Source organism: Chenopodium quinoa, unplaced genomic scaffold (genome assembly GCF_001683475.1).
Source record: "Chenopodium quinoa cultivar QQ74 unplaced genomic scaffold, ASM168347v1, whole genome shotgun sequence".
NCBI lineage: Eukaryota > Viridiplantae > Streptophyta > Magnoliopsida > Caryophyllales > Amaranthaceae > Chenopodium > Chenopodium quinoa.
In genome coordinates this window covers 5,714,859-5,736,046 of record NW_018745650.1, presented here as the reverse complement: position 1 = coordinate 5,736,046, position 21,188 = coordinate 5,714,859, and the positions used below count along the sequence as shown (strand labels likewise).

The 21,188-nt window shown below is 35.8% G+C and overlaps 3 protein-coding genes across 3 annotated transcripts; all 3 read right to left on the bottom strand.

Annotated features, from left to right (window-relative positions):
• Positions 1-928: 928 nt before the first annotated feature.
• Positions 929-3,986, bottom strand: LOC110716925. Its single transcript, XM_021895578.1, has 2 exons — positions 3,788-3,986; positions 929-1,489 (listed from the first exon to the last, which is right to left on the bottom strand). Exons 1-2 carry the CDS (start codon positions 3,891-3,893, stop codon positions 1,026-1,028), a joined length of 570 nt encoding a protein of 189 aa, XP_021751270.1. The 5' UTR covers positions 3,894-3,986; the 3' UTR covers positions 929-1,025.
• Positions 3,987-12,402: 8,416 nt separating this feature from the next.
• LOC110717032 lies at positions 12,403-15,193 on the bottom strand. Its single transcript, XM_021895671.1, has 3 exons — positions 14,810-15,193; positions 12,540-12,618; positions 12,403-12,446 (listed from the first exon to the last, which is right to left on the bottom strand). Exons 1-3 carry the CDS (start codon positions 15,191-15,193, stop codon positions 12,403-12,405), a joined length of 507 nt encoding a protein of 168 aa, XP_021751363.1.
• Positions 15,194-16,502: 1,309 nt separating this feature from the next.
• On the bottom strand, positions 16,503-17,093 carry LOC110717031 (uncharacterized mitochondrial protein AtMg00860-like). Its single transcript, XM_021895670.1, has one exon. It carries the CDS (start codon positions 17,091-17,093, stop codon positions 16,503-16,505), a length of 591 nt encoding a protein of 196 aa, XP_021751362.1.
• Positions 17,094-21,188: the final 4,095 nt, after the last annotated feature.

Sequence of the window (21,188 nt, the reverse complement as noted above, 5' to 3'; positions counted from 1 at the left end):
TTTCAAATAATATTTAGACCAAACCGCACTTTAATGCGATTTGCGATTTTTATATTGCATTTTTATTAAAAAAAAATATAAAAGAACTAATATATATATATGAGCTAATCTTTGACTATTAGTTAATTAAAGGTTAAAAAAAGAGTTTAATATTTGAATTATAAATTAATATTACAAAATAAAATAAAAGTTTTATTTTAAAAAGAATAATTATAATTTTAAAAAACTATGGTTAAACCACATTTTGCGACGCGGTTTGAAAAATTTATAAACCGCACCACGGTGTGATTTAGGATCCAAACCGCACCGCGAACACCCTTACATGCAAGTGTCAATTGAAACCTTTAAGACATTTGGTGAATTTTCATTCCTTCAAATGTCAACAAGTTAATCTGTTTTATGTCAAATTAGGGTTTTAGGGTACGATGAAGGAACCAATCTGGACCGCGGGTAAAGGGAATTCTGCCAAAATCAAGCTCAGGTCACATGGCTAAATGTTGACAGGTTGGCCAGGTAGTTAAACTCACTTTCTCTTAAAGTGAAGTTATACTTCAGGATTTGAAGGATACCTGCAATGGTGCATTTCACAAAATAATAAGAGAATCTGATGAATGTCACCAAACATGGAGAGCACTACTTTCAGAGCAAAAGGTAGAACATATTTTATGAAGAAAACTTCATAATCATCAAACTCATCACAAGCCCTATAGCCGAGCTGTACACAACTTTCATAATAGAGAACGTTCTTTCCATGAGCTTCATCAGTTGAGGCATTTTTCCATCTTACAAATGACCAGATTTTCAGTGTAAGAAAACGCTAAATCTAAAGCGCAGTTAATTCCTTTTTCAAAAGCGTAGGCATAATTGCATGTATATTTACCCCTAAGACAGCCCTCGAAACACTAAATGGAGCACCCAAAAAAACTGGCTCACATCTCTGAGATACTATCTCTTGAAGTTAGACAAGTTGCAGGATCCAAAAAATCAGGTTCAAAGGATGAATGTGACGTCTCTTATGGAGGAGGCTAAAGGGAAGGGTTTGATTTCGCTCGTATAAACTGCTTGAGAATGGCCTTTTCTTCATCTATTTGCTTCTTTTCATCTCTATTCCTGGGTTTGACCTTTCTTTTCTCATCCAGTATCCACTTGAAGAGCTCTCGTTGCTGATCCTCAGTAATTGGCTCATGCACCTTCACAAGCTCTGCAATCGGGGTAACAGGTGGATATTCTGGCTCCACACTTGCATCAGAAGAAAGTACATCCTCTGCTGGGGTTGCTGGTGCGATTGGCTGCCCATAAAAATTAACTGCCGGTTCACTTGTTTGAGCAGGAAGTGCAAGCTCTGCAGTTGGGGTTGCTGGTGCATATTCTGGCTTCTCCACAGAATTGACTATTGGTGCATTTGCACTAGTAGCAGGGGGCGGAGCATCTTTATGCTTTTCATTTTTCGAACTCCCATCTTTCTTTTTTGACATTCCAAAAATATAAGCTGCATTGTTGGGTTCGTCTTATAAGTGACAACTGATCAAACTCACAGTTCAAAGCATAACTGATGAATTCACATTTTTTGACATTCCAAAATTATAAGCTGCATTGTTGGGTTTGTCTTATAAGTGACAACTGATCAAACTCATAGTTCAAAGCATAACTGATGAATTCACATTTTTTGACATTCCAAAATTATAAGCTGCATTGTTGGGTTTGTCTTATAAATTACAATTGATCAAACCCATAGTTCAAAGCATAACTTGATGAATTCACTTCACAAACCAATTCTTTCCTAATTGCACCCAACATAACATGCACCAAAAAAAGAAGGGGAGCAAGGGCAATGAGGGCTAGAAATAGGTAAAAATAATATTTTCAGGAATTGGAATCAGATAGGAATTGTCTGATCTTTGATGTTAAACTTATTTCAGTGCAAACTGTTTTTTGTACAAGGACTAAGCAATAGTGGCAGTCTAAACTGCTTGTTTTGAATGCCATTTATCTCAGTATCCATAAGCCAGGTACGAGTACTTTGGTCCACAGACAAAAGAATGACCAAATCATATCAATTTGAACTACTGGATTTGATCTTTGAAATGGGCAAAGGCATTGGATCAAAGAAGAAACATCTTGACTGGACAAGTAAGACACTCTTCTCAACATCTATACTTAGCAGATGCTGTTGAAACAATTGGTGACACAACAGCTCCTATAAGCTACGTGAAGCAGAATTCATTTGATGACACTTACAACTGTTACAAGTCATATATTAAATCAAAATCAAGTCATAGAGAATCATCAAACTACTATATAGTTGGGCACAAAAGGTTTTCTGGTGAAAAAGTTCATCACTGGACAGTTAGAACTAGATAAAGCTGTCACAACACAATATTAAAAGCATTTAGAATAAGTTCATGACATGCATACATCAACCAAACAAACCCTTCTGCAGAGTTTCACAAGATCAAAATCTGAAAAAATATATAAATATAAAAAAAAATAATAAAAAAGGAAAGAGCATGAGCTACACCCTGCTGTGTTGATTACAAGTTAACAATGATTGTTCTATAAAACTGAAGGAGAGATGGAAAAAAAAAAAGGAAACACCTAATATAAGAGTAGTAAAAATAAGGTTGAGATCCATACAAATCTACACAAAATTGAACCATGTTAAGTAGCTCTTTAAAGACTTCAAACAAATTTTACCCTCACAAGCCCTTAACCAGTATGAAAATCAAAAGCAGTTAAGTTAACTTTAGCAAGCAACTAACGAGCAACAAAGGTAACAAAGGTTGAGCAATCATATTGTCATCTTTCCCTATCCCTCAACCTTTTGTTAAAAGTTGAAAATGCAAGATTCTTGAACTTCAACAACTTTGGTCATCAATCTATTACACCCGTCAATGGAACTAGTAACAAAAATGCTAATTAATGTTGAGTAATGACTCAGCTAAGATTTTTCACATTGCCCTGCAAATTCTCCACAAATGCATGCTAAGTAAGCATCGACTACCTCAATATTTCATCCTTACCATCTCTCCATACATAAAACAGAATTTTCCTAGTAGAGCTCAGCAATAACATACTTCACCAACGTTTACATAGAAGTTTCTATTGATAAAATCAATCCTCCCGCCTCCACTAAGAAATTATGAAGTCAATACACTCATCGATGCAAATCGTATTAATTCTAGTTATATACTACCCAGCCGTTGAATCAAAGAACAATAGAATTCTCGCTATTAAACATTCATGTTAGTTAAAGATTCAGACCCAATCTGATTCAAAAGTAATCCTGAAAACAAAATGAGATTAACCCATTCCTCAGATTCGTAAACATTCTAGACTACTTCGTATTTAACTTCAAATTCACCTCATACCCTACTTATCCTATTCTCCCCTCTTTTCCAGTTCTTCAGTTCATCAATGTAGCAAATTAAACCCTTCTAATACAAACCCACAATAAAAATCTCGTTCCCATGTATCCCTAATCCCAAGAAAATCACACCAAACACCAGAAAAATCTATAAAACTAGGTATTAATTAGAAACTGAATCCTACTTCTGATTCCGTTACCCAGTTCGAAGTATCTCAGGCACTAAACATATAATTATCCAAATTGGGGCAAGAAAAATGTGATTAAAATTGCAATAATCAGAAGAAATAACAAGAAATTAATCAATGAAATTGAAAAATTATAGAACTAAATCAGCAAATTAGAGCAGAAAAGTTGAGATTAATAGCAAAAAAAAACAAAAAAAAAAAAAAAAATTAAGGGAAGAGAGAGAAAGAAAGTGACCTCCAAAACCTAAGTTGACAACCATTAAAACTCTCCAAACAGATTTGTAGCGCTGCATTCGGGAATCCATGGATGGGAAGAATTGACGCTTTACTTTCTCCTCCATTGGCGCTTTTTCGCTCGGCGCTTTTGTTTTGAGGTTAGGACTCAGAAAACAAACGATGGTGTAGCAGTAGAAAACTTGTTGAAAAAGGCATGCCGGTTCACGGATCGGATATCTAGTATATCAGAAACTGATATTCAAATTCGATCTGAAAATTTTGGAAATCCAATATTTTCGGATCGGATGGTTCGGATATTCATTATCCAATATTAAGTAAAATTTATTATGATTACTTTCTAAATTTCACTAATTTTACCGCTTTTTATCGTAAAGTTGTGATCCAAAGTGGACATCTAATGAACCTGTTGCTTTAGTCTTAGAGACTCTTGGGTTTTTCCCATTCACAAAGAAGGGTGAAATTCTATGCTGCATTTCATGGGAAGATTGAAGATTGGTACACGGTTGGCTAGCATCACATTTTGGACGCATTTCATGCTATTTTGGGCGTGTGGATCCTAAGCCATTTACTAGCTATTATTATCTTATATTTTAGTTAATGTTGCTGAAATAATGCCAAGAGTTTAGCTCTTTGGCCGGTTGTAATAGGAAGTTATCATTAGGCTTTATTATGCTTTTATTGTTTAGCTTAAATCAAGGAGGAAAACTGCTGGCTTTTGGCTGTTCATGCTTGGACGGTTTTCCTTGACTTTTGGTGTGTTTTTGCTGCTCCTTTCCTCTATAAAAGGGAGAGCAAAACAGAAATAAAAACCAGTTTTGAGTTTGGATAAAAAACCTTGTGTTTTAGCATTTTAACTTAGAGTTTGTCTCAAGTTCAAGTGTTCCCTTATTGCTTTGAGTAAGTCTTGAGTGATAAGCTTAGGAGAGATTGAGTGAGTCTTATCTCTGGCCTAAAACCCCAAAACTTTGAGTGTGTCCTTGAGTTTTGGCCCTTTTATCTTGTTCCATGATATTTGAGTATTCTAACTATAAGTAATTTTAAATCCATCAACCCATATTCGGGAGGGTGTATTTAGATTTACATCATCTGGTATCAGAGCCTAGTTAAGGGTTTCTTGAAGAAAATCGAGTTTGAAGGCGTTTGGAGCAAAACGGCAGAATTCAATCAGTTTGGAGTTGCGGTTTGAGAAGGACATATCTCCTTCGTTTTCTGTCCAAATCGAGTTATTTCTTTTTTGAATCTGGATAGTTTTTTGCGTAGATTACTCACAAAAATTTACAGATATTTTGGAATTTTTCTGCTAATAAACTGGGCAGGTTTTTCGCAGCAACGCAGAAAAGAGGCAAAACCGGGAAGGCAGAATTCAATTGAAGATTTCTCCCTCATCCGAAAAGCTTTTGAGGAATTTCTGTTTTGCAAATTGGTTGTTTTGATCTGAATTTTCTGAATTTGTAAGCCTTTGAGAATCTAGAGGCAATTTTCGTTTTTCATTTTGTCTCTAATTTCGGCAGTTTTCACTCATTGTACTTGTAATATCCAAGCAAAAATAGTGGAAATCATGTCTAGTGAGGAGCTTGCTAGAATGTTGCAAGTAATCACTGAAAAATTGGAGAATTTGGAGAAAAAAACAGAAGAGAGTGAAGTCTCTAGGGCACAACAAGATACTAGGATGGATGCCATATCTGATATGCTCCTTAAAGCCACTAGGAAAATAAATGAATTAGAGGAGGAGGATGAAAATAGTGGTAACAATTTTAGACAATTTGATGAAGATAGGGGTCTAAAAATTGATATGCATGAATTTGATGGAGGGCATGATTGTGAGGCTTTCTTAGATTGGGTTAGGCAAATTGAAACCGTTTTTTATTACAAGGGGTATGATGATAGGAAACGGTTCAAGTTGGCTGTCCTTAAACTCACTAAACTAGCTGCATTGTGGTATGAAAACCTCAAGTCAAATAGAAGAAGAGAAGGGAAAGATAAGATAGACTCATGGGAAAAATTAAAAAAGAAAATGAGGGAAAAATGGGTAAGTAAAGAGTATGAGCAAGATCAATACTTAAAATTAACCCACCTATCACAAGAAAACATGAGTGTGGAGGATTACATAAAAGAATTTGAAAGGTTAGGCTTGACTTGCGACTTGCAAGAAAAGGAGGCTTACAAAATTGCTAGATTTGTCAAGGGGTTGACCAAAGAAATTAATAGGAAAGTGGAAGTTACTCATTATGCCACTTTTAGTGATGTATGCAAACTAGCTTTGAAGTATGAGTCTCAACTTAAAGAAGAAAGGGAGAAAGAGAAGCCCAAAACTTCTTCTTTCAAGAATACTTCGAAATTTACTCCTTTCAACTCTAAAGGGAGTACTTTTCAAAGTAAAACCTTTTCACCTAGCTCATCAAAAGGGAAAGAAAAACAAGTAGTTTCGCCTAGTGAGCTTTCAACTAGGAGAAAATGCTTCAAGTGTCATGGGAGAGGACATATTGCATCGGAATGTCCTAGTAAGAGTGTGTTAACAGCCTCTCAATGTGCTCTCATGGATGAGGAAGAAAAGGTCTATAACTTTGTGGCTCATGAGGAGGGTTGCGAGTTTGATGAAGAGTATGAGGAAGAGATTCAACCCGAAGATGAGTTCAACATGATGGTGGTTCGTAGAATCTTGTATAATGAACCCGAAATTGATCTTAAACAACGAAACAACTTGTTCCACACTAGATGCAAGATAGGAGAGAAGACTTGCAATGTGATTGTTGATAGTGGTGCCCAAACAGATGTTGTTTCATCCGAGGCTGTGAGTAAATTGAAGCTACCCACTAGAGACCATGGTGAACCTTACAAGCTCAATTGGTTGAATGATGGCACAAGCATTAGAGTCAAGAAGCAAGCATTGGTGTCTTATTCCATTGGAGGGTTCGAAGATGAGCGTTGGTGTGATATTCTTCCTATGGATGCGTGTCATTTGTTGCTTGGAAGACCGTGGCAGTTTGATCATGATTCGGAGCATAAAGGGAAAACTAATGTGTATATTGTAACTACCAAAAATGGTAGAAAAGTTAAGTTAGTGCCTTTACCTCCTAAAGTTGCTAAGAAAGAAAAAGAGAAAAGCAATTATCTTGTAACTTGTAATGAATATGAACGAATAATGAAAGAAATGGGGGGAGGGTATGCTTTGGTGGTAAGGACCAAAGATGATAATGGTACTACTTGTATTAACTCATCCATGCTAAATGAGTTATTAGAAGAGTACCAAGATGTGTTCCCCAATGACTTGCCCAAAGGCCTACCTCCAATTAGAGGCATTGAGCACGCCATTGACTTAATTCCAGGAGCACCTTTGCCCAACAAGGCTGCCTATAGGTGTAATCCGGAAGAGAGTAAGGAACTTGAAAAGCAAGTGAACGAATTACTTGAGAGAGGTTATGTGAGAGAAAGCCTTAGTCCTTGCGCGGTTCCAGCCCTCTTAGTACCAAAAAAAGATGGTACTTGGAGAATGTGTGTTGATAGTCGTTCCATTAACAATATAACGGTCAAATACCGTTTTCCTATGCCTCGATTGCAAGATATGTTAGATGAGTTGAGTGGTGCCTTAGTCTTTTCCAAAATAGATTTAAGGAGTGGGTACCATCAAATGAGAATTCGAGAGGGGGATGAGTGGAAGACGGCTTTCAAAACAAAACAAGGGTTGTATGAGTGGTTAGTGATGCCATTTGGGCTTTGCAACGCCCCAAGCTCCTTCATGAGATTGATGAATGAAGTTCTCCGTCCTTTTCTTAATGATTTTGTTGTTGTTTACTTAGATGACATTCTTGTGTATAGTAAAAACAATGATGATCATGTAATTCATTTGAGGAGATTGTTTGAAAAATTGAGGGAGGTGAAGTTGTATGGTAAGCTTGAAAAATGTGTATTCATGACTCCTAGTGTTGTATTCTTAGGATACATTGTAACAGGAGAGGGGGTTCATGTAGATCCGGAGAAGGTAAAAGCAGTCCAGTCTTGGTTGGCTCCAACCAATGTGCACGAAGTTAGAAGTTTTCATGGACTTGCCTCCTTCTATAGGCGGTTCATCAAAAACTTCTCTACCATCATGGCTCCAATCACCGAGTTGACCAAAAAGGGTGAGTTCGTATGGGAAGAAAATGCTCAACGGGCCTTTGAGAAGGTTAAACATATGCTTTGCAACGCTCCTATACTTGTGCTACCAGATTTCAACAAAGTGTTTGAGGTAGAGTGTGATGCAAGTGGGATTGGAATAGGTGCTGTTTTGATTCAAGAGAAGAAGCCCGTGAGTTACTTTAGTGAGAAGTTGAATGGGGCTAAGTTGAACTATTCCACTTATGACCGTGAGTTCTATGCCATAGTTAGAGCACTTGATCATTGGTCTCACTACCTTAGACCAAAACCATTTGTTCTTCATTCCGATCATGAGGCTCTGAAATTCATTCATGGGCAACAAAAACTCAACAAGAGACATGCTAAATGGGTGGAGTTTCTCCAATCATTTACCTTTAGCTCCAAGTACAAGGATGGAAAGAGTAATGTTGTGGCCGATGCATTGTCTCGTCGGAGCTACTTACTTTCCATGGTGGATGCTAAGATCTTGGGTTTTGAACAACTCAAGGAATGTTACATAAATGATCCCGACTTTGCTAGCGAGATAGAGAATCCTACCAAAGAGTTTGTGAGACAAGATGGCTACCTCTTTAAAGGTAACAAGCTATGTGTTCCGAAGAGTGGGGTTAGGGAGTTATTAGTGAGAGAAGTGCATGGTGGAGGTTTAGCCGGTCATTTTGGGATACAAAAGACTCTTGATATTCTAGGTGAACACTTCTATTGGCCTAGAATGATCAAGGATGTTACTCATGTTGTGGAGAGATGTGCTACTTGTCAAAAGGCTAAGGGACACTTCACAAAGGGTCTTTATACTCCGTTGCCAGTTCCGGATGCTCCATGGGAAAGTGTTAGCATGGATTTCATTGTTGGATTGCCTCGCACTCAAAGGGGAAGAGATAGCATCATGGTTGTTGTAGATAGATTCTCTAAAATGGCACACTTTGTAGCTTGTAATAAAACTGATGATGCCGTGAAAGTGGCCGAGCTGTACTTCAAGGAAATTGTCAAACTCCATGGCATTCCTCGAAGTATAGTATCTGATAGGGACTCCAAATTCCTTAGTCACTTTTGGAGAACCCTATGGAAACTTGTGGGTACCAAGTTACTATTTAGTACCTCTCATCATCCCCAAACCGATGGGCAAACCGAGGTCACTAATAGAACTTTGGGTACTTTGTTACGAGGTCTTGTGAGCAAAACGCAAAAAGATTGGGACATGAAATTAGCCCATGCGGAGTTTGCTTACAATAGAGCTCATTCCCTAACTACTTCTCGTTCTCCATTTGAAGTAGTTTATGGAGTGAACCCATTTGTGCCGATTGATCTTGTTCCTATGGTTAAGAGTGACATGGTAGAGAAAGATGCTAAAAAGAGGGTGGAAACCTTTCAAAAAACCTGTGAGCAAGTGAAGAAAAGAATTGAGGAGATGAATAAAAAATACCAAGAGCGAGCCAATAAGAAACGCAAACAGCCTATTTTTCATCCCGGGGACTTGGTTTGGGTGCATTTGAGGAAGGAGAGGTTCCCTAAGCTTCGCAAAAACAAGCTTATGCCTCGTTCTGATGGTCCTTTTAAGGTTCTTGAGAGGGTGAACGATAGTGCTTACAAAATTGAGCTACCAGACAAATTGATGGGTGTTAGTGCGACTTTCAATGTAGGGGATTTATCACCATACTTTGATGATTCAAGTTTGAGGGCAAACTCTTTTGAAGAAGGGGGGAATGATCCAAAGTGGACATCTAATGAACCTGTTGCTTTAGTCTTAGAGACTCTTGGGTTTTTCCCATTCACAAAGAAGGGTGAAATTCTATGCTGCATTTCATGGGAAGATTGAAGATTGGTACACGGTTGGCTAGCATCACATTTTGGACGCATTTCATGCTATTTTGGGCGTGTGGATCCTAAGCCATTTACTAGCTATTATTATCTTATATTTTAGTTAATGTTGCTGAAATAATGCCAAGAGTTTAGCTCTTTGGCCGGTTGTAATAGGAAGTTATCATTAGGCTTTATTATGCTTTTATTGTTTAGCTTAAATCAAGGAGGAAAACTGCTGGCTTTTGGCTGTTCATGCTTGGACGGTTTTCCTTGACTTTTGGTGTGTTTTTGCTGCTCCTTTCCTCTATAAAAGGGAGAGCAAAACAGAAATAAAAACCAGTTTTGAGTTTGGATAAAAAACCTTGTGTTTTAGCATTTTAACTTAGAGTTTGTCTCAAGTTCAAGTGTTCCCTTATTGCTTTGAGTAAGTCTTGAGTGATAAGCTTAGGAGAGATTGAGTGAGTCTTATCTCTGGCCTAAAACCCCAAAACTTTGAGTGTGTCCTTGAGTTTTGGCCCTTTTATCTTGTTCCATGATATTTGAGTATTCTAACTATAAGTAATTTTAAATCCATCAACCCATATTCGGGAGGGTGTATTTAGATTTACATCAAGTTGTACAACATATTTTAACAAAATAGTAGTCTTTTTGCAATAAAAATTATCATCAAATATATTAAGAATATTATAATAAGTTAATAAGACAAGGTCAATTTTATATGAACAATTTAAAAATTTTATATATATTTCACTATTTCAACCTTTATATTTCGGATCAATATCGGATATTCGAAATTTTGAAAATCAATATCCAAATCCACATCCGATATCTGTTTTTTCGGATAATGAAAACTCGGATCAGATATCCAAAAATTCGGATCGGATTTTCGGATTCTCGGATGGTTTTGTACAAGCCTAAAAAAAGGTACGGGGTACCACTTAACCATACTCTATTACGATATTTACGAGTATAGTTCTTCTTTAAAGTTACTGATTTTTTTTTATTAAAAACTAGACTAGATTAGTGCTCTTGACCAAAATGAGGCAATTAATGTGGAATAAACAAATGCAATGCATATAAAAAAAATAATAATAAGACAAAAATAATTAAAACTATAATTGAGAAAAAAAAAATTATTGTTGAAATTGTTTTAAAGTAGTATAAATTATGATGCATATTATATCCTAATAAAACTATGCAATCTAGTAACTATACTAAAGACTTATTTATAAATACTTTTTAATAAACTAGAAAATATTAATCAAACAACAGAATAAAATCTACAATAAAACTAATAGCACAACATGCATATAAATATATAAATTACAAATAATATATCACCTTTATATCCAATAAAATAATTTCAATGGAAATAAATACTACTTGGATCATTAAAACCAATAGTAATCCACAATTAGGCAACACTATCCTATATTTTTAATATTACATTTTCTGTTTATGAATTGATGCTCTACATGACATCGTCGCTCTTTGTTATTATATAAAAATGTGTTTGAGGCTATCCAATAATTGTAGTTAGATCATTGTTTTTTTATTGTCTTAAAAGTTTATTTGTAGATAATAACTATTTATCCAAAAAAAAAAGATACACAAGAAGATGCACCTTATTTATTGTCACTAAGTACGATGTGTCTTTTACTATGCACCTTATTTATAATGTGAATGTAATAAATTTATTATCTCAATCAAATGTTTTAGCAAAAGATGATAATTTTTTTTTCTACTTACTAAGATATTAATATATTTAATTACGTAATAACAAAAAATTGATTAATATTTCACATTTTCTTAGAATTAAACATATGATATAGTTGTCAAACACAACATATATTTTCTATATAGTCATATCTAATACTCCATTAGTCTAAGAAATAAAATATTAGAGGTATTTGAAAAAAAAAAAATTAAAGTGATATTTTAAAGTAAGTTCTTAAATATCAATTATATGAATCAATTTTATTATTACTTTTTGGACAAAATTAAATAATACTCCATTTAAAAGATGTCCAGGAAGTAATGATAGTATCTTGTACCTAAAGCAGTGGCTCATTTTCTATAATTAAAAAAAGAGTTCAAATAATATTTTAGGTAAATGTGTATGGAAGAATTAAGAACACGAATGTAACACCCTAGAAATTCATTTCCTTTAAAATACATGTTTTACCCTTTTTGTAATACGAAATAGGAAATTGTAAGACATTACCACCACCGTAGATAACGCAATTACCAAAGAAACACAGCGGAAGACTCGTTTCAAAAATCCTTTTTAAAACATAAAACTAACTTCAAAGTCAAACCAAACGAAAGTAAATTCTAACCAAAGTCAAACAAAGTCAACCTACAACTTAAAACCATTGTAGGCCCTTTCAAATTCCAAGTCAAATAATTAAAATCATTGTGTTAGTCCCATAAGCAAATAAATAATATTCAGAGCAAATAAACACATCATATCCTCAAAGAAACTAAACAAGATTCGCTCTTCACTGATGCCTAACATGAATATGCTGCATCACCTGAAAAGCTTCTCTTTACTTTGTCCCCACTACTCATCGTTAGAAATAGGTCGTCGTAGGGCTAAGATAAATACAAGGCCAAACAAACATATAAACACACAATCAGCAATGCTGAGTACATAAGCGTAAACAAAACACACTAACATGCTTACAACCTAACATCACACAACATACCTTCTTGAGTTCTTAAACCTGTTTTCAAGCATACAACATACAACTCATACAATAGACAATTTAATTGTTCATTTAATTGTTTACGCATCGAACGGGTGTCCAACCAAATACCTGCCCCAAATAAATTGAGGAAAACTACTCTGGGAGCTAACCGAGTAGGCATAAATGTCACTTGTGAGTAACGGACGTCCTGTGCATAATAAAATAAAAAGGAAAATACAGCATCCTGTACCCCCAATAGAAATTATGGTTAAATATAAATCCCCATACCCCCCCCATATGTCCATACTCGAGGTATATATGTTCCAAGAGTTTTGGTGCGTAATCTCTTTCACTTTACGTTAGTTACATTTTAGACTTGGTGATGACTCTCAATCCACAACACAACCAATCAATACCATTCATTCAAGTAATCAAACATTCCAATTCAATTCTTGAATAATTAGTGATCACAAATAATTTAATGTTGAACCCTTTTTAAACTACTTCGGTGTTAAAACACCTTAAGCGCATAATGCACCACAAATTCTATCCCTCTGTTTTTATAACACCTTAAGTGCACTTAGGCACCGCAATATATTTTATTCCTGTGTATTAAGACACTTAATAGCTCAATTCTCATGCTTATAGCATCAATAAAAGTTATATGAACTATAATAAAATTCCCTTTTTATATTCCAAACAAATTAAACATTTAGTTTAATTAAACATGCCTTCAATCATGCCAAAAATAAAAGTGTGGTTCAATAACAATATTCCATGATCACCAAGTCCAACAAATAAGTTATTTCAACCAATCATGCTTCATAAATAATTCACCAAAAACCATTTCAATTCAGCAGTCCAATTCAATTCACCAATTTCAACCAATTCCTAGCATGATACTAATTTGAAATCAATTAAAATAAGTCCTAGCATGCTTCTACACGCTTAATAAATATCGAGTACGTATACGTACCTCGAATATGATCTCAAAATCGCCACGACTACACGAAATCACTCATTTGGAAGTCTCCTACAATCCACAAACATCAAGAAGCATTAATACATATTCTTATTAAATTTTCAGCAATATAAACACACTTTAAAACACCTTTAAACCTCTCAAAACAGGCTGAAATTTATATAGAACCATTTAATTTTATTTCCAATTAATGGGTAATTAAAATCCTTTCAAGAAAACCTTAATTTAGGCTCTATATAAAAATTCCAGCAATATTATAACCTTAGAACTTGCCTTAATTTGACTTAAAAACATCAATTCAATAATACAAACCAATCACAATTAATTTACTTCAATAAACATCAATTTAGAAACCTAGGGTTTAATTAATTTGGGGCTTTTTCATATAAAATCAAATCTGAATTTATTTTTCTGAGGAAAAAAAAATCTAAAAATTATATATATTAAACACTATCAAAATCATCATAATCTCATCACAAAATATCCTAAAACAATAATTAATTAAGGCTTGATTAAATTTTTACAGCAAGAACATTTTTTAAGAAAAACACACACACCGCACACATAAGAGAGGGGTTGCTGCCGCCTTCCTCCGGTGTGCTGCTGGTGGCGGTGGCCGACCGGTGGAATGGTGGTGGCGACCGACCACCTTGGTGTGGTTGTGTGTGGGTGCCGTGAGGGAGAGGGAGAGGGAGAGTGGGGAAAATTGAGGGAGAGAGAAAATAAGAGGAGAGAGAGTTTACCTTTGGGTATTCTCCACCTTGGGCAAAGTCTACATTTGCTCTTAGGTGGGTTTTTATACTCCCTTTTAAACCCTTCTACCTTAAATTCCCCTTTTTACCCTTAATAATTCCCACTTCCACTCAAAGTTGTCATTTGACTTTATTTGAATTTCCTTTGACTTTAAAATTCTTTTGTAAATTAAATATGCCCCAAAGTTTCTAAATATAAAAATAAAGTATTTCCAAAACCATTTCAATAATTAATAAAGGGGTTTTTAATTTAAATACAACCTTTAAATATTAAAGTACCATAAATAAATCATTTCAAATTATTAAAATACGTTATAAAGTATTACTTTAATTTATAAATTGTATGAAAATACGGGGTATTACAGTCTATCCCTTAAAAGAAGTTTAGTCCCCGAAACTTGGGTAACGAAAAACAAAATCCACACTACATGAGTGAAAGAATACCAACTTTTGAAAACCTTTTTTCTCATTTTGTGTAATATTGTTGTACTCTTTTGACATAAATTTACCTTAAATGTCTTTTTGAAACCAAAAATACTCAAAATTACCGTTAAAAATGTGCAAAAAGCACTAAATTTAATGGAAATTCAAGGAAAAAACGTGAAATTCTACCGCACTCTACCCCCCTTAAAGGAAACGAGTTACTTCCCCGTAACTCAACATACCTTAAACAACTCAGGGTACTTCTTTCTCATCTCATCCTCGGCTTCCCAAGTTGATTCCTCATATTCTTGGTTAGACCATAGCACCTTAACAATCTTAACTTCCTTGTTGCATGTACTATGCACTTTGCTGTCAAGGAACTTAACAGGTCTTTCCTCATAAGTTAAGATTTGATCTAACTCAATTGTTTCGGGTTGTAACACGTGTGATTTATCAGGTATATACCTTCTCAGTTGGGACACATGAAAAACATCGTGCACCTTACTCAACTCCATAGGTAAGGCTAATCTATAGGCTACTTTGCCTATTCTTTGTAGTATCTCATATGGACCAAAATACTTTGGGCTGAGTTTCCCTTTCTTCCCAAATCTCATAACACGTTTCATTGGCGACACTTTTAACAACACCTGGTCACCAACTTCAAACTTATCTTCTCTACGCTTCAAATCTGCGTAGCTTTTTGACGGTCTTGTGCTGCCTTAATCTTACCTTGAATCTCCTTCACTTGCTTGACTGTATCTTCGATCATTTAAGGCCTTAAAATCATTGTTTCACTTATGTCGTTCCAACACACAGGGCTACGACACTTCCTTCCATACAATGCCTCAAATGGTGCCGTCCCAATACTTGCGTGGTAGCTATTGTTGTAAGAAAACTCAATTAAGTCCAAGCTATCTTCATATCCACCTTGGAAATCTATAACAAAGGCTCTTAACATATCCTCCAAGGTTTTAATTTTTCTCTCCGTTTGCCCATATGTGGCAGGGTGAAATGTTGTATTCATCTTTAGTGTCATACCAAAGTTTCCCTGAACATTTTTCCAGAACTTTGAAAGAAACCTAAAGTCTCTGTCCGACACAATATCCCTTAGAACTCCATGTAACCTCACAACGTTTTTGATGTAAGCTTTTGCAAGTTTCTCCATCTTCCAAGTCTCATTCATTGGTATAAACACTGCAAATTTCGTAAGTCTATCCACCACAACTCAAACGGTATCATTTCCACTCTTCGACTTTGGGAGGCAAGTAACAAAATCCATTGAAATACTATCCCATTTCCATCCCAAAACATCTAATGGTTGCACGGTTCCTTTTGGTCTCTTGTGTTCGATCTTTTTTAGTACACCTTTTTCAAGTCCTTATACAGTTATTGTCTCCACCAAGGTGTACTTATACAGTTATTGTCTCCACCAAGGTGTACTGAATAGGGTGTATTGTGCCCTTCTTCCATCAACTTCCTCTTTACTTCCTCACACTTTTGAGTACACGCCATCTACCTTTGTACCTCAAGATTCCATCTTCATGAATCTTAAAATCTGTAGCATGTCCCTGCTTAATTTTCTCATGAATCATGTCCAACTTAACATCTCCTGCTTGATTCTCACTTATCTCATCCAATATCATTGGTTGGATACTCAGAATTGCAAGCATACCTTCCACCGCCCCTCTCCCTACCACTTCCAAGTTCATTTTATTCATCTCTTTGCTTATTCGTCAGCCACTACCAAAGTATTCACTCCATGGCTTGATTTTCAACTTAGAGCATCGACAACTACATTTGCTTGTCCTCATGGTATTCCGTGATAAACTCCAACCACCTTCTATGGCGTGAGTTCAAGTCTCTTTGAGTGAAGATGTACTTTAAACTCTTATGATCCGTGTAAATCCTACACTTCACTCCATACAAGTAATGCCTCTAAATCTTCAATGCAAAAATAATTGCAGCTAACTCCAAGTTATGTGTAGGGTAATTTGCCTCGTGAGGTTTCAATTGTCTCGATGCATTTGCAATTACCTTACCATTTTGCATAAGCACGCATCCCAAATCATTTTTGGGTGCGTCACTATACACATTATAGTGTCCACTATCGTCTGGTAATGTCAACACTGGTGCAGTAGTTAGTTTTTCCTTCAATAGTAAGAATGCTTCTTCACACTTCTCATCACACTCAAACTTACGGTCTTTCTTCATCACAGAAGTCATAGGCTTAGCAATTTTAGAAAAGTCCTTCACACAACGCCTATAATATCCTCCTAAACCTAAGAAACTCCTGACATCAGACACTATCTTTGGCGTAGGCCATCCTTTTATTGCTTCAATCTTTGCTGGATCTACTTCTACCCCATCCTTGGATGCAAAGTGACCTAGAAATGCTACCTTCTCTAACCAAAACTCACACTTGGAAAACTTCGCATATAGCTTATTTTCCCTTAAGGTTTGTAAGATTTCCCTCAAATGTTCCACATGCTCCTCCTTATTCTTCGAATACACCAATACATGCATCATCTATGAATACGACAACAAACTTGTCCATAAATGGATGAAACACTCAATTCATTAAGTCCATAAAGATTGCTGGAGCATTCGTCAACCCAAATGGCGTCACCGTGAACTCGTAATGCTCATACCTTGTCCTAAATGCTGTCTTAAGAATATCTTCATCTGCAATTCACAACTGATGATATCCTGACCTCTGGTCAATCATGGAAAACACATATGCGCCCCTCAATTGGTCGAATAAGTTATCAATCCTTGGTAATGGGTACTTGTTCTTTATAGTGACTTTATTCAACTCTCTATAGTCAATGCACAACCTCATACTCCCATCTGTCTTCTTAACAAACAACATTAGAGCTCCCTAAGGTGCTCCACTTGGTTTAATATATCCTTTTTCTAGCAAATCCTGCAGTTGATCCTTCAATTCACTCATTTCTGCAAGTGCCATTTGATATGGTGCCTTGGAAATTGGTGATGTTCCTGGGACCAATTCTATTGTGAAGTCAATTTCTTTCTTAGGTGGCATCTCTAGAATCTCCTCTGGAAACATGTCCAGAAATTAATTCACTACTTCTATATTCTCTATCGTAGATGTTTCTTCATAATCCAAATTCCTTACACTACAAAAATACAATGGGTGCCCCTTCTTGATGTACTTAGCCAACTTCAGCATAGAAATGATCTTTGGACGCTTTTGTTCCCCATGTCTCCAATGAGTTACCAATTCACTCTCAGACGTCCTTAACGATACCTTGTGTGATTGACAACGAATCTCTGCGTTATACTTGCTTAACCAATCCATTCCCAAGATGATATCTAAATCACTCAACTCAAACTCAATGAGATCAGATTCCTTCCCTTTAATCTCTAATGGCACATCCTTAAAGTTTTTGGTACACTGTACTACCCCTCCCGTAGGAATAACTATAGGTACGCCTATAACATCTACGGTTTTCAAGCAATGTAATAGCTTTGGAACAATGGCTTTAGAAATAAAAGAAAAAGTTGCATCAGAATTAAACAAAACGTTAACAGGAACAGAGTTAATAGAGAAAGTACCAGTAATCACATCCCTTGTTGCATCAGCTTCATGCCTACTCATCACATTCAGTCTTCCTAGAGCTCTTTCTTTTACTTGGTTATTCCCATTGTTGCTGTTCTTTACCCTATTTTGTTGTAGCCCTTTGTTTCCTGCCTAGTTGTTGTTTCCTTGGAAATTCCTTGATGGATTTTCTCCTTGGTTGCTCCCTTGCTTGTTCCGGTTAGAATCCCTAGAGAAACACTCATATTCCTTGTGGCCTAACTTGTTGCAAGCACGACAAGTGACTAAGTTACCTTCACAGTCTTTATTAGGGTGATCATTTCTACACCTTTTACAATAGTAATGTCTTGGTGCTTTGCTATTTCCCTAGTTAAAGTTCTTAGCTCCTCCATTAAAGTTTCGTCCACCCTGACGGTTGTTGTTGTTGAAATTATTGTTGTTGTGGAAGTTGCTATTGTTATGGGTGAACTTCTGCTTCTTAAAATTATTATGGTTACCCTAATGGTTCTCAGAACTTTGTCCCATATCTTTTCTCTTTCCTTCCCTTCTGTTTCAGCCAATTCCTTTTTCTTCAACTTTAAAGTGTAGAGATGTCCAGGCCTTCCATAATCCTCATCCAAAGTATCAAACACCTGTTCACACAGCTTAAATTGAAGGTCAGTGATCAATCCACTCTCAAACTTCCTAGTTTTTGCCTTTTCTATAGCAACATATTCCTTAGCGAACCTCGACAACTCAATGAACTTCGTGTAGTACTCAGTCACTGACATTTCCCCCATTGCTAAATTAGAGAACTCTTCAGCTTTTTGTTTCTATAGAAAACTAGGGTAAAACTTATCCCCAACCTTCTCCTGAAACATAGTCCAATTAAAACCCACAATTTCTTAATAGTCGATGCATTTTGCTGCCACCAAAGATTTGCCTCTCCTCGCAAATAGTAAGTAGCACAACCAACTTTCAAGGTTTCTAGGCATCCTACCACCCCAAATAACTTTTCAAACTCCCTTAACCAATTCTCTAACACAGTAGGGTAAGGTTCACCTTAGTAAGTTGGTGCTTTGCTTTGAGCAACCTTCTTGAGTATTTCACCCTGGCCATTAGTAAGACGAGTTTCTTACCAACTATTGAGCCACTGCGGCTAGTTGCCTCACTACTTCACTTAACTTATTCCTTCCATTGTTATTATCTCCACTACCTCCTGTCATCTTATGTCTCCTGAATTAAAACAAGGGGTCTCTTGTTACTTATGGTTATGGTTAGCTCTCAAATTAAACACCCATCCTATTAACTTGCACCAAGCATACATACACATTTAATTTAAACTACCAATTTGAGGTTGCAAAAGTCACTACTCTCAACTTGTAGCTTGGTCAACACATTTTTTATTGCTAACCTACCATTCATTTAATAGCATAGCAATAATACATAAAATAATTCCCATGATTCCCAAAGTTTGAAATGGAAGATTGGGGTAATCGAGTAAGAAATGGATAAGTGGAGTGGTTTGATATGAAATGAATTAATTGGCAATGAAATGGATTATTTGGAAAAGAAATGGATTATTTGGAAAATAAATGGATTAAAAATTTTATTAATGGATAAAGAAATGACTGGAAATTAAATGAGTTGAATAACCTGTAACACCCCCAAATCTCCCTCTACGGAAACACTAGTATAATACATATAATTATACCGTAGAAATAGACTTAGGCGTATTACTGCCGCGTGATACTAGTTTTCAAGACTGGCTGGGTCCTCCTTTCCCCAAGTACACAGGTGGTTTAGCTGTGACTATCCTTTTAAAGGTTTCACTGTAAGAATTTAAGTCAAAATGACAGTTTCCTTGGTTCACCACTTGCGTGATGTTTTCAGCTATGTTGGTTAACTTCCTAAGGACCTTGCCTACTTTGGAACCAGATCGCTTATTTCCCATTCTTGAAGACATAATTCCTGGTTATTCATACCATACTTGAAAATTAAAAGGAACACACCATGAATACACTTAATTCATTCCAAAACATAGAAAAATTGAAACAAGAATAACTTCACTTAAGACATTTATTGAAAGCATATCAAAGTAATTTAACCACTTAATCTGAATTCTCATAATCAAAGTCTTCTTTGGAAAGATCATAATCTAGATCGTCATAGTTTGTCTTACCATCCACTCAACTCAATAAGCTTCAATAACTAGGCCAAGTGTAGTAGGATTTTTAGTTGGGTAAAGTGGGTTGTAATCACTGTACTTTAGAGTATGGCTCGAGCTTTAATTTGGAATATAAATTGGGCTATAGTGTGGGCTAGCACATCCACAAATTGGCTTACAAGAAATTACGTTGGACCCTTGGAGAAAAGGTGGATGATACTTTAGGCTTGGTAATCTTATATATGAATATGAAGCATCATGAATTTTTGGGCCTTTTACAATATGAAAATTGGCTTTTGGGCTTGGACGTCTACCAAAAAGGTAGGAGTCTCATAACTTGGAGTAGGAGAAGGAGAAGGATCATTCTTTTGCCTTTCAAAAGGTTGTATAGATTCATCAATGGAGGAAACAAACACCTTGTGAAGTCTAGGATAAACAAAAGGTAGTTGGGAGTTCAAGTAATGAAGTTGGTCAAATTCTTTCAAGGTTTGGTTCTCCCCAACTTTGGTGGTTCCACAACTCTCCTCCTAAGTTCATAGTCAAATTTAAGGTAGTACAAATCACTTTTGAATCGAGTCAAGGTTGCTAGCCACTTTCCCTCATGATGGTGCTTCTCATTCTCAAAGAAAGGTTCATACTTTTTAACTTTAAGTAAATGGGCTAAAGATAATAGTACTAGCCATGGTGGTTGAGTAAACACTTCAAGGTCAAACTTCTCATAAAGCTACTGAACAAAGGAAGTTATTCTAGTCACAAAATCATTAATACATACTAATCCCTTCACCTTTCAAGTAACAAATATTAAAGAGTTTCTTTCTGATTTAATCCAACATCTATATAATTAAATCACTTCAATAAACACATGAATACTATTTGACATGAGCAATTCAAATCAAAACTCAATGAATTCCATTTG

Bases quoted from the DNA above. Each gene is read 5' to 3' on its own strand.
- LOC110716925 (XM_021895578.1), bottom strand. From the start codon at position 3,893: ATGGAGGAGAAAGTAAAGCGTCAATTCTTCCCATCCATGGATTCCCGA. The intron at 1,490-3,787 runs GTCACTTTCTTT...CCAACAATGCAG, and splicing joins TGTCAACTTAGGTTTTGGAG to CTTATATTTTTGGAATGTCA.
- LOC110717032 (XM_021895671.1), bottom strand. From the start codon at position 15,193: ATGAAACGTGTTATGAGATTTGGGAAGAAAGGGAAACTCAGCCCAAAG. The intron at 12,619-14,809 runs GTATGTTGAGTT...TATTATGCACAG, and splicing joins AGTACCCTGAGTTGTTTAAG to GACGTCCGTTACTCACAAGT. The intron at 12,447-12,539 runs GTATTTGGTTGG...GCTTGAAAACAG, and splicing joins CCTCAATTTATTTGGGGCAG to GTTTAAGAACTCAAGAAGGT.
- LOC110717031 (XM_021895670.1), bottom strand. From the start codon at position 17,093: ATGATGCATGTATTGGTGTATTCGAAGAATAAGGAGGAGCATGTGGAA.